We start from the raw sequence: 13,523 nt of genomic DNA, 5'->3' as shown, positions 1-13,523 counted from the left end.
ACAGAGGTTGATTAAGTTTGTCAAGCAAGGTGGCCAGCCTTGCAGCAGCAGCAAGAGCATCCAGTCCCTCCTGTCAGCTGGCGGCGAGTGGAGCATGAGGGCTGATCTAGATCGTCAGTTGAAGTTCCCTCAAGAGATTACAACAACCTTGTTACGCCCAGACATTGTCCTGTGGTCCACCTCTAGTAAAACTGTCATCATGGTGGAGCTAACGGTATCATGGGAAGAGGGAATGGAGGCTGCTTTTGAAAGAAAGAGTGACAAGTATTCAGAGCTGGCAAGCGACTGCGCACAAGCAGGATGGAGGCCCTTCACCTATCCAGTAGAAGTTGGCTGTAGAGGCTACACTGGAGCGTCCACCCAGCGGCTCCTAAAGTCCCTCGGGATCAAAGGCTCCAATCTAAAGAAGGCCCTCAAAGCCCTGGCAGAGGAGGCAGAACAAGGGAGCTTCTGGTTGTGGCTCAGAAGAAACGACAAGGCTTGGGGAAAGCAGGGTGTGTAGACAGGGGGAAGTAACATGGGTCTCGGGGTGCTGGAATAGCAGCACCCCGAGACCCATGTTAGGGTATGCGGTCAGGCCTTCGCTTGACTCAGGGAGATGGACGTCCCTGCCATGCATAGTCCTTTAGGACTCTTTCCATACACACAGCAGCAATAACACCGGGGTTGGAATGTGGGTACAGTATGGATCCTTTAGCTGGCTGCAGGGGGCGGCGGGGAGACGTCCCTGTCGCTGCTCCACCACCCAGAGATGTTCCGGGATTAAAGGAGCGAAACATCCGTGAAGGGTGGCTCCCGGCTGATGACCCTGCAGCCGGCACCACATGGCACTGTCGGAGGTGCGTCAGGCAGTAATGCCCTGCAAGTGTTGATTTGTGCTTTCATCTGTGTGTTTATATGTATATATGTATATATATGTGTGTATGTATACATACTATACAGTATGTGTGCATATATATATATATATATATATATATATATATATATATATATACACTGTGTGTGTGTATGTGTGTGTATACATATGTGTGTGTATATATATAAATGTGTGTATATATGTGTGTATATAAATGTGTGTGTATGTGTGTGTGTGTATATAAATGTGTGTGTGTGTGAGTGTGTACATATATATATATATATATATATCAGTGTTTCCCACAGGTCAGGCATCTATTTGTGGTGGTGTGGTTGGGCGACGGGGGGGACGGGGGGAGGTTGGCGGCGATGACCAAGAAGAACGCGGAGTTGGAATATAATTACAACACTTTATCTATATATTTATATACATATTTATAAAATATTTAAATATTTATATAACATGGAATTACAAGCTCCATTCACAGACAGATTCCCATTGCTTTTATGAGCAGTCGAGCGAGTCAAAAGCCGAGGGGGAAAAAAATGTTTTTTATTTTTTATTTTTTGTGGTGGCCGTAATTCTTTCGTGGCGGGCCGGCACAAATAAATGAATGTGTGGGAAACCCTGATATATATATATATGTATATACATATATATGTATATATATGTGTGTGTATATATCTCTATATATGCATGTATATGTATATAGTATATAAATGTATATATATGTATGTTTATGTATGTATATATATGTGTGAGTGTGGATATATATATATATATATATATATATATATATATAATTGTATGTATTATTATATAGTTTTATATTTAGTTATATATAGTGCAGTAAATATAAACAATTAATTTGAGGTACACACCACAGTTGACATTCTTCACACAAAAGCCACAATTTCTCCGTAATTGTTTGTCACATGGCAATGAGTATTTTGCCGTAATGAGGGTACTCTGGTTATTCTGTGTATATTATTTGGATGTGTATTGTTGCGTTTAAGATCGCCTGCTAGTCACTAAACGCGGCATGAATGTACACAGCCCACTGCATCAAAGACGGCCACAAGATTACTATATGTTGAAGAAATAAAAGCATGGCTTATTGTAAGATTTGGAGTTGGAGTGTGTTTAAAATATATATAGACATAGTATTGTGGTTTATAAATAAACTAAACTAACGTCAGAAAGAGCGAAATGCATGCACAACCTGCACATGTCCTTAGTAGCAAACATGGCGCGTGTTGTCTCATTGGCCATACTCTCTATACACAACTCTGCTTTATTATTGTCATTACTGCCACCAGTGGTATAAAAGTGTATTACAACAGAGGGACCACAGCTGAGAAACAGATATTTATTGGCTATGCTTTGTTCCGAAATGGTAAAAAAAAGACTATTTCCTAGTACTTTGTTATTACTGTTATTTTAATGACATGTCTCTGAAAGGGTCAAAGGTGTAACCTTATTGTTCCCCTTTTTTCAGCTTGTACAGCACACTTTTGGAGCACAAAGAGGAGCACATCCGCAAGTTTGCAGCAGAGAGCTTCTCACATCTGATGAGAAAGGTGGGTGACATCCAGCCTCCAAAGTACAGATCGACAAATAAGGTTTTTTCAGAGCCCATAACCAACAATTCTATAGCAGATTTTGGATTTAACACATTGCAAGGTTTGTTCGTGCAGAACCCTAAAATATTGCCAACGTTTTAATTGAAAATAATTCTGGGCTCCTTCACATAGATTATAGTTAAGACATTTTTCATCTCATTGCTTCCTGTATGTTGCAGAATGTATGAGAATGTGTGAGCTGCTGCCTGCTCTTCTTTATTTACATAAAGAAGTAATCTCCTATTTGTCAATATATTTACAAAGAGTTTGGCTTTTTGCAGATGTACTGTTTATATATTTTTGTATTTTGGAATGCATCAGTAAACGGTATAATGATAATCTGCGGTAAAATTCCGACAGTTAGTAATACCGTCATTTATTAATGCATTTTAGGCCACACTACTTACTTCCTGGAAACGGAGTCACAGCAGCGCTAGCGCATGCGTACTTGTGTCGTTTGGCTTGAAAAAACACGACAGAACACATTTACGCATTTTTTGCTATGGAGCGTTCCCCTCCAGAGTAAACGGAACCGAGCATTTGGTTTAACTTCAATTTCCTTCGCTTTATTTCCGTGGAGTCCCGGCGTGCGTTTAAGAGGCACTTCTGTGTTTAGATGGAGACAGGTGTGGACAATATTGTATACAGCCAAGGAGAAACACTATTTGATGTTGCTTTTGTTTTCTCAATACACGTTCATCAGCTGCTGTGACCGAGACTTAATGATGTGAGGAAACATGCTGCGGGCGATGTGTCGTGAACGTTGTCAAAAGTTGTTCATAAAGTCTTTAGTTTGTTTACTGGGATGCTCACTCCTTTATTTGACTGCAAACTGTATCACTGTTCAAATAACTTCAGTACTTTCTATAATGTTTTGTGTACTGCAAACTTTATCTGTGTTCAAATAACATATATACGAGCTATAAGGTTTTGTCGTCTCATCGAATTGAACACAAGCTGTGGAGATACAGTCTGGTGTGCCGTGGGAGATGATCTTATTTCACCTATTTGGGTTAAAAATATTTTTTGCAAAGCAGTAATTATAGTCTTCAATTGATGTCTTGTTGTTGAGTGGCGGTGCTGTCTAGAGCTGGGCAGAGTAACCCTGTAAAACTCTCCCACATCAGTAGGTGGCAGCCGGTAGATGTGGGAAACAGCGGGAGGCAGGGTGCAGGTAAAAAGGTGTCTAATGCTTAAACCAAAAATAAACAAAAGGTGAGTGCCCCTAAGAAAAGGCATTGAAGCTTAGGGAAGGCTGTGCAGAACAAAACTAAAACTGAACTGGCTACAAAGTAAACAAAAACAGAATGCTGGACGACAGCAAAGACTTACTGCGGAGCAAAGACAATGTACATCTAAACATGACGTGACAATCAACAATGTCCCCACAAAGAAGGATAAAAACAACTGAAATATTCTCGATTGGTAAAACAAAGTAGACGCGGGAAATAGCGCTCAAAGGAAGACATGAAACTGCTACAGGAAAATACCAAAAAAAGAGAAAAAGCCACCAAAATAGGAGCGCAAGACAAGAAGTAAAACACTACACTCAGGAAAACAGCAAAAAAGTGAAAATAAGTCAGGGGGTTACAGTACACCTACTTTGAGACAAGAGCTATAGTGATGCATGCTTGCTTATGCTTTAAAGGGGAACATTATCACAATTTCAAAAGGGTTAAAAACAATAAAAATCAGTTCCCAGTGGCTTGTTGTATTTTTGGAAGTTTTTTTCAGAATTTTACCGGTCTCGGAATATCCCTAAATAAAGCTTTAAAGTGCCTTGTTTTCGCTCTCTGCGAAGACACTGGCCATTTCCCTGTGACGTCATACAGTGCTGCCAATGTAAACAAACAATCGGAATACCACAGCAAGATATAGTGACATTAGCTCGGATTCAAACTCGGATTTCAGCGACTTAAGCGATTCAACAGATTACGCATGTATTGAAACAGATGGTTGGAGTATGAAAGTATTGAAGAAGAAACTGAGGCTATTGAGCGAATTCATAGTCATAGCATGGCCGAATAGCTGCGTTAGCATCGCCGGTAAAATGTGTGGACCAAACGATCAGGACTTTCGCATCTTTTGACACGGGAGCAACTTAAATCCGTCGATTGGTAAGTGTTTTTTTCGCATTAAATGTGGGTGGAAGGAAACGTAATATAGTTGCAAATGTATCTGCAGGTTATCCATACATCTCTGTGCCATGTCTGCCTCAGCATCGCCGGTAAAATGTGGAGACACTCTGGCACATTCAATGGGGGTCTGGCGGCAGATTTCTTGACACTTTCGCATCTTCGGGGCAGTGGTGCAACTTGAATCCCTCCCTGTTAGTGTTGTTACACCCTCCGACAACACACCGTCGAGGCATGATGTCTCCAAGGTTCCAAAAAATAGTCAAAAAAACGGAAAATAACGGAGCTGTGACCCAGTGTTTGTAATGTGTTGAAAATGAAAATGGTGGGTGTGTTACCTCGGCGACGTCACATTCTGACGTCAACGCCTGCAGCGCGATAAACAGAAAGGCTTTTAATTCGCCAAAATTCACCCATTTAGAGTTCGGAAATCGGTTAAAAAAATAGATGGTCTTTTTTCTGCACCATCAAGGTATATATTGACGCTTACATATGTCTGGTGATAATGTTCCCCTTTAAAGTCATATCCAACAATTGCCACAACAACTTTTTACTGTCAACTGAGTTTCATTTTTTTAGTGATTTCTGCTGGTGGTGAGCCTCCACATTTTTTCAACGCAGAAAATGTGCCTTGGCTCAACAAAGGTTGAAAAACACTGATCTAATTGATAGAAAAGCGCTATATAAATTGAATCCATTATTATTGTTATTAAGAAGTGAAATAAATGCCTTGTTAGCTATCAAAATATAATTAGGGAGAATTTTTGACAAGAGTAATTTTTATTCTTAAATGAACTAAACAAAATAAATACGGCTGGTGCTTGAATAGTCACTACTATCTACACCACATTACATATTTTGAAAATACTAAATATTTGTGTATGAGTTATAGGCCGAAACCGATGAAAAAAAGGCCTATAGCAATAATTATCAAAATGCCAAATTTCATTGCCGATAATCGGTTGCTTCAAACATTCCTTATGTTATTATTGTGAGTATTTTTTGTCTCGTAGGTTCCGGACCTGGACGCTCTACTCACTCACGTGTTCTCGGACCTGTGTCAGCACCCGGACAAGGCAGAGGGCGTCGGCCAGCTGCTGTTTGAGATGTGCAAGGGAGTCCGCCACATGTTCCACTCCTGCGCTGCAACGGTGAGAAGCCACAGTACAAGTGGGATGACACGGTCATGTCCGCCAACACGCTGACATGACACACCATCTTCCCCGCAAGGCTGTAGCCACTGCGTTGCGGAAGCTGGGGCCCACGACCAGCCCGGGAGTACCTTTGCCGTGGGACCTGGCGCGAGATGCTCTGGACCACACAGCCCAGGCCGCAGCCGGTTATGTGGACAAGGAGCACTTCTTGGTTTTTTGGGAGTCCCTGCAGGTAGGGTTGTTCCGTATACCGCTACTGGTATAGTATCCCAATACTAATGAATCAAAAACGGTACTATACTCTGTTGGAAAAGTACCGTTTCGCCATGTTTGTTTTTTTATGGGAGCGTTTTCGGCAGCACATACACACAGAGTACTTACAAGCAGACAAAGTGTGTAGACAAAAAAAGGGAGAATAGACGCATTTTGGTCTTTGTAAGTTTAGTGTTTTATTACTGCTTGTTTAAAGCCCAATTGCTACTTTTTTATTGAAACTGTCATCCTTGAAGAGTTTTGTCTAAAGCTGAGGTGTCAAACTTGTTTATACTGAGGGTCACACCCCGGACCTTTGTTACAGTGAACATAAATGTATAAGAATTTGCCTCATGAAATTGTGACTTCTATGCATTTCATTACTTTACATTTTTCAGTACACTTTAAAAAAAAAAGGTAGATTTTGCTTTGAAATCATAAGTCAAGCAGTTATTTGAGTATTTTTTATTTTTTATTTTAGCAAAACATTTTTAAATGTACGACAATATAATTGTATGTGGTGTTATTAGATAATTACATTTTAAATAGTTAAAAAACATTTCCTATAATAATAAAAGTATTAATTGATAGATATTTGCTTTGAAATCATAAGTCAAGTAGATATTTAAGTTTTTTTTTATTTTTGTTTTTATTTGTATATTATATTTTTATTTTAACCCCAAAAAATTAAATGCATGATAATATAATTGTCTGTGGCATTGTTAGATAATATTTACATTTTAAACATTTATATATAATATATTAACATTTTTAACAAAACATTTTTGAATGTTTGAGACTATAACAGTTTGTGGCATTATTAGATAATATTTACATATTAAATAATAAAAACAAATTATAATAAAAGTATTAATTGATGGATATTGGCTTTGAAATCATAAGTCAAGCAGATATTTATGTATTTCTATTTTTGTTTTATTTTTATATTATATTTACATTTTCAAATTTATGGCAATATAATTGTTTGTGGCGTTATTAGATAATATTTAAATTTTAAATCATTAAAAAAACATGTTCTATCATAATAAACTTTTAATAGATGGATATTGGCTTTGAAATCATAAGTGAAGCAGATATTTAATTTAAAAATTTTTTTGTTTTTACATTATATTTTTAAATAAATTAAATATATCATTTTCTGTGGCATTATTAGATGTTTTTTACATTTTAAGTATTTTTTTTATTTTTATATAATTTATAATAAAAGTATCAATACATGTATTTTATTGGCCAGACTTTGGCAGGCCATATAAAATGGTGAGGCGGGCCAGACCCGAGTTGGACAGGTGTGGTCTAAAGGTGGGTGCTTGAGATGTGTTTTAATCCACAGGCCATTGTGGCAGAGGTCCACGGCGTCATGGAGGCCGAGGGAGACGAGGCTGAAGCAGCGGGTGAGCAGCTCCAAAGGCTGCTGTTCATCCTCCACACCTTAGTGTCTCACAAAGACGGAGCCAAGATCACAGAGCCGGAGAACGTCTGCAAAGTACAAGGAAAACACAAAAAAAACACTTTTGAGGATGAAATAGTCACCCGCTGTTATCTTCTGTCTTGAAGACTGTGCTGCGTCTGCTGGAGGGCGTGGCCCTCCCAGCTTCCTGTTCACGGCTGCTTCTCCAAATTGTCTCGTCCTTGCTCCTCGGGGAGAACGTCAGCCTCCCCAGGGCTGTCATCCAGGAGATCATCTGCAAAGTACACCCACTCATATTACATTTTCAAGCTAATGTGGTTTTTGTTGACATCTGACGTCTTGGTACTTTAGGTGTTTGACAGCACAGTTGGGGAAGATCTGATCCTGGAGTTCACCAAGGAGACGCTGACCATGAAACAGTTTGAGCAGGTAAGCCCTCACCACTTTTTGTCATTCCCCAACAGTCACCCCTCTCTCTCTCTCCCCACCTGCAGCTTTTCTTGCCCACCCTCCTGCGGTACGCCGCCGGCTTGTTTGCCCGCGGCGACCCCCTGTCTCGCCATTGCGCCCTGGACGGGCTGGTCAGCCTCATCCTGGCCAAAGCCCCGCCCCCTACAGATGGCTCCATGGCGTTTGAGACATACCCACTCGTCTTTACGGGCCAGACCGCCGGGTGAGTCGCACAAATCTTAATGAAATGGTGTATTTCTCACACTGTGGTTCAGTCATAAGGAGGAGTGCCATGGCCGGCTGGAGCAGCCTACGGTGCCAAAAAGGGTTCTGTCCCTCATTACGCTTCCTGAAAAGCAGAACGGGCCTATCACAGATCTATCACTACCTTGGAGTGCACTCGTGCTACTGCCGCACCTCAGGTAACATCCACACACCTGTATCTTAAAGAGGCAAAACCCACTTTTCTTACCCATAGCTACCCCCTCATGTGTATTTTGGATCTACAGAAGTCCAGAAAATGTCAAATAAAACCGTAGAAATATTTACAAAACATTCTCGCCTTCCTCCAAACGGTCAGTATGTAATTTGTCAGTCCTGTGATGTTTTAATGACCTGTGACGTCTGCAAAGATCTCAATAAATAAATAAAACAGATGACATCTATTAAACAGACAAGAAGCAAGGAATTAAACAGAGACAGGATTCAATTTGGCTCATGAGGAGAAACGTCTGGGCTGTACTCTTGTACAGTCTCCCACCGCGCTCTGACAACATAGTTCTACGCCTCCTGTTTTATTTGGACTTTCCCTGATTACATAGCAACAGCTGTTTCTAAGGAGAGAGGGGGTCGTAAAAAGCTGTTGCGCTTGGTCACATTACAGTTCAAAGAAAAGGTGCCAGGAGCTTTGTCGGGTCCTGCTCCCTCTCCGCTTTGTGGATCTCTGGTCAAGACAAGAGCTTCCTGTGGATCACAATAGATCAAAGAAACCGACACATTCATGTCGCTTCCCATCGTACACAGTGGAGTTTTACAAGCCTTTTGCTTGGTAAAATCAAAGGAAGATTTTGTCCTCTCGCCGGGAACTCATGAGTACACAAAGTTTTGTGATAACGTACATACAATTATTCTGACATGGCGTTTTACTGACTAGTTGGCAGTGGGTGAGATAGTGCAAGCACGTCTTGGAAGGGGGTGGGGGAGGGGTCTGGTAGCCTAAGGGGAGAACAAGGAACACCACAAATAAGCTGTGTTTGGTCATTTTAACGTGAAAAAAATAATATCGATATGATATTTTTTAATTTATTTACAGATAGATAGGTCTTTATTGTCATTGCACAAGTACAACAAAACTTTGTTTTCAGCACAAACCCGTTCAAGATTAGACAAACAGTATACAGGGTTGCAGAACAGGAACGCTGAGGGGTCGCCACAAGGCGCCCCGTAAAAGATTGGGAAAAAAGTAAAATGCTTTGGAAGGATAAGTAAAAAAAAAAATACAATCTCTACTGGGCTCCAAAGGGGGCCCAGTCTGGAGTGGGAAAAAACCTCCATAGCAAAGCACATACACATTTTACAATGTACATCTCCAGATATCTAACAACACAGGGAAGGGAGTGCGGGGTCATGGTGTAAGGCCGCACCTCTCAGGCACTGACCATCCTTTCATCACCCCTATGGGATTTGCGTCACATTAAAAACGTATCGATATATCTTACAAACTCGATATATCGGCCAGCCCTGGTAGTAGCTCCAAGTTTCAATTACAGATAATATGATTTTTTTAAAGTTCATGAGCGAAGACCAAATCTATATGTGGCGCACTAACTTTATTTTTTCCAGTCTCCTGTGGATGTACTACCAGTCTGTGGTTGCCAGTGTTCTGTTCTACATGGTAGTGTGCTGGGGGGGCAGTACATCTAAGAAGGACAGCTCCAGACTTGAGAAACTGATCAGGCGGGCCGGTTCTACAATCGGAATGAAACTGGACACACTGGTGACGGTGGCAGAGAAAAGGACTGTTGACAAACTAGTGAGCATCCTGGATGATGCCAGTCACCCTCTGCATAGCGTTATCAGTAGCCAGAGGAGCCTGTTCAGTGCTAGACTGCTTCATCCCAAGTGCAGGACTAATAGACTCAAAAACTCCTTTGTCCCACACGCCATTAGACTGTACAATTCCTCTCTGGGGCGGGGGACGGGGGGTACTAGGATGACAGGGGATGCAAAACAATAACAGTGCAATACGTTTTCATAACATGGTCACTACTGCCTACATTGTCTTGTTATATTCTTATTTTACTGTTATATTGTTATTCCCATTGTTGCTTTTTAGTTTTTATTCTTATTGTAATATTTCTCTATTTTGTTTCCATTTAAACCCCCATTATTTACTTTTTACTTTTATTTAAATTGATCTCAACTCTGTACACTGCTGCTGGAATTTTAATTTTCCTAAAGGAACTCTCCTGAAGGAATCAATAAAGTACTATCTATCTATCTATCTATCTATCTATCTATCTATCTATCTATCCAATAAACTACACTGCTAAATGTTAATTATTGTATTTCCTTCCTTAATGTTTCCGAGTTGTTCTAATGTCAAAACTACTCCGCGTTTGAAAAACCCTTACTGACGTTTTCTTTGGTCATTTTTGTGTTAGCCATTAGCCACGTGCTGTTTATGTTAGCATGTGGTAAAATGAGCGTGTCTTTGTCATGAGTGTTGCCCTCGTCTCCGTAAGTTCGAATCCCTTGTCACCACGCTCGTAAGTCGCGACATAACACATGATGCACTTTTCTTTTGCAGGCCTCATGTTGCGGCTGATGTCGTCCCCGCTGTCACGGCCTTTTTAAACCACCTCTTGAATGAAATCACATCGGAAAAGTTGGGGAAAGGTATTTGTTTTATGCTTCTCCTGTCCAAAGTTTGATAGCTGGAATGTGTACCGTTTGGGTGAACAAGTCAGTCTCGTTCTCATCATTCTCGAAACTTTTGCTGTTCCTGTGACTCCAGCTGGTCTGTTTGTGGCCACACAAGCCCTCAGCTGCCTCCTAACTCTGGATAGTTCCGCCCAGCTGCTCTCGTTGGTCCCTGTGGACAGAATCACCTCCATCTTGCGGTCAGAACTTTGTATTATGACATCATTGATGCCTTCAGTAACTGGTGCTAACTCCGTTTGCCGTGTTTGTGCAGGAAGTTCCCATCGGAGCTGTCGTCCCTGCTCTTAGGAGACCTCTACTACACCCGCTTGTCCGTTAGCGGCGCTTCGGAGCACCTGTCCCATGATGCACTGCAGGATATCTACCAGATCCTGCATGGCAACCTATCTTCCAACATATCAAAGGTGTTTAACTCACCCCCAATGACTGTGATTAAAAAAAAAAAAAGCTTGACTTTATTAATGCTATTTTCCATGGTAGATGCGCCTACTAACGCTGAGGATCTTTTCGCAATTCGAGCCGCAGCTTCCTGCGCCGGGAGAGGTGACACATCGCACTCTTGAAGTCCTTACCAATAGTTGTGACAGCTGTTGTGCTTCCCTTGCTCCTACCCTGCCAGCATGACGACCACGCGGACGTGCAGCCCGTGTTCTGCGTCTGCCTGCAGGCCGAGCTGGTGCCGGCCTCCCTGCAGGACGAGCGGGAGAAGCTGCTGCACCTGGAGAAGCTGCGGCACGACCTGGTGCAGCGCAGCCTGCCGCTGGGTGCCACCTTCCAGCAGGTATCAATGACGCATGGTATCATCATATGTGCAGCAGGTCTTGGTAGAGGTCCAGATTTGACGTTTTGACGTTTATCGTAGTGAATTATATTTATATAGCGCTTTTCTCTACTGACTCAAAGCGCTTTTACATAGTGAAACCCAATATCTAAGTTACATTTAAACCAGTGTGGGTGGCACTGGGAGCAGGTGGTTAAAGTGTCTTGCCCAAGGACACAACGGCAGTGACTAGGATGGCGGAAGCGGGAATCGAACCTGCAACCCTTTAAGTTGCTGGCACGGCCACTCTACCAACCGAGCTATGCCGCCCCATCGTATCGGCCTTCTTTGTTTGTTTTTGTTTTTACCAGAACTAACGACATCAGTAGATCTCAGGGCAAATAATCCATCATATTTGGACCGTTTGGTTTGTCAATCAATCAATCAATGTTTACTTATACAGCTCTAAATCACAAGTGTCTCAAAGGGCTGCACAAGCCACAACCACATCCGAGGTTCAGCGTCCACATAAGGGCAAGGAAAAACTCACAACCCAGTGGGACGTCAATGTGACTGACTATGAGAAACCTTGGAGAGGACCGCAAATGTGTAGGGGAGAACGGATGTAATGGACGTCGAGTGGGTCTGACATAATATTGTGAAAGTCCAGTCCATAGTGGATCTAACATAATAGTGTGAGAGTCCAGTCCATAGTGGATCTAACATAATAATGTGAGAGTCCAGTCCATAGTGGATCTAACGTAATAGTGAGAGTCCAGTCCATAGTGGATCTAACGTAATAGTGAGAGTGCAGTCTATAGTAGATCTAACATAATAATGTGAGATTCCAGTCCATAGTGGATCTAACGTAATAGTGAGATTCCAGTCCATAGTGGATCTAACATAATAGCGTGAGAGTCCAGTCCATAGTGGATCTAACATAATAGTGTGAAAGTCCAGTCCATAGTGGATCTAACATAATAGTGTGAGAGTCTAGTCCATAGTGGATCTGACGTAATAGTGAGAGTCCAGTCCATAGTGGATCTAACATAATAGTGAGAGTCCAGTCCATAGTGGATCTAACATAATAGTGGGAGTCCAGTCCATGGTGGATCTAACATAATAGTGTGAGAGTCTAGTCCATAGTGGATCTAACATAATGATGTGAGTCCAGTCCATAGTGGATCTAACATAATAGTGAGAGTCCAGTCCATAGTGGATCTAACGTAATAGTGGGAGTCCAGTCCATGGTGGATCTAACATAATAGTGTGAGAGTCTAGTCCATAGTGGATCTAACATAATGATGTGAGTCAAGTCCATAGTGGATCTAACCTAATAGTGAGAGTCTAGTCCAGGGGCGCTCACACTTTTTCTGCAGGTGAGCTACTTTTCAATTGACCAAGTCAAGGAGATCTACCTCATTCCTATTCATGATTTATATTTATGTATTTATGAAAGAGACATTTTTGTTAACAAGTTAATGGTGTTTAATGATAATACAAGCATGTTTAACACACATAGATTCCTTTCTTTCATGAAGACAAGAATATAAGTTGGTGTATTTGATTCTGATGACTTGCATTGATTGGAATCAGACAGTGGTGCTGATAACGTCCGCATTTTCAAATGGAGGAAAAAAAAAGTCCTCCTTTCTGTCCAATACCACATGAAAGTGGTTGGATTTGGCATCTCATTTGTCCAACTTGCATACTCGTTTTTAAACACTTTGTTATGAGAGTAGCATATGTGTGTGGCCCTTTAATGTCTGGCAGCAGGTGAGTGACGTCAGTGACTGTGCGGGTGGGCAAGCAAGTGAGAAAGCGGTCGCTGATGGCGGGGGAGAAATACATTGGCATCAAACTCCGTAGCTTACTAGCTTGTGCACGCTAGCTTTCTGAGACTTTTTTTTTTTTTAGCACAG

General features: G+C 41.5%; 1 protein-coding gene across 1 annotated transcript in view; it reads left to right on the top strand.

Annotated features, from left to right (window-relative positions):
- utp20 (UTP20 small subunit processome component) overlaps positions 1–13,523 on the top strand; it is a 104,477-nt gene that overhangs the window by 8,452 nt on the left and 82,502 nt on the right. The window contains exons 6-18 of the mRNA XM_061914056.1: positions 2,355–2,436; positions 5,627–5,764; positions 5,844–5,999; positions 7,371–7,523; positions 7,595–7,729; positions 7,800–7,877; positions 7,943–8,121; positions 8,174–8,320; positions 10,708–10,796; positions 10,915–11,020; positions 11,095–11,245; positions 11,322–11,384; positions 11,461–11,622. Of these exons, the coding sequence (XP_061770040.1) occupies positions 2,355–2,436; positions 5,627–5,764; positions 5,844–5,999; positions 7,371–7,523; positions 7,595–7,729; positions 7,800–7,877; positions 7,943–8,121; positions 8,174–8,320; positions 10,708–10,796; positions 10,915–11,020; positions 11,095–11,245; positions 11,322–11,384; positions 11,461–11,622 (1,639 nt within the window). The remainder of the gene's footprint in view (positions 1–2,354; positions 2,437–5,626; positions 5,765–5,843; positions 6,000–7,370; positions 7,524–7,594; positions 7,730–7,799; positions 7,878–7,942; positions 8,122–8,173; positions 8,321–10,707; positions 10,797–10,914; positions 11,021–11,094; positions 11,246–11,321; positions 11,385–11,460; positions 11,623–13,523) is intronic.

The sequence above is a fragment of the Nerophis ophidion genome, linkage group LG10 (genome assembly GCF_033978795.1).
Source record: "Nerophis ophidion isolate RoL-2023_Sa linkage group LG10, RoL_Noph_v1.0, whole genome shotgun sequence".
Classification (NCBI taxonomy): Eukaryota; Metazoa; Chordata; class Actinopteri; order Syngnathiformes; family Syngnathidae; genus Nerophis; species Nerophis ophidion.
Note: the sequence above shows the minus strand (reverse complement) of the source record. Positions and strands in the feature narration are given on the sequence as shown.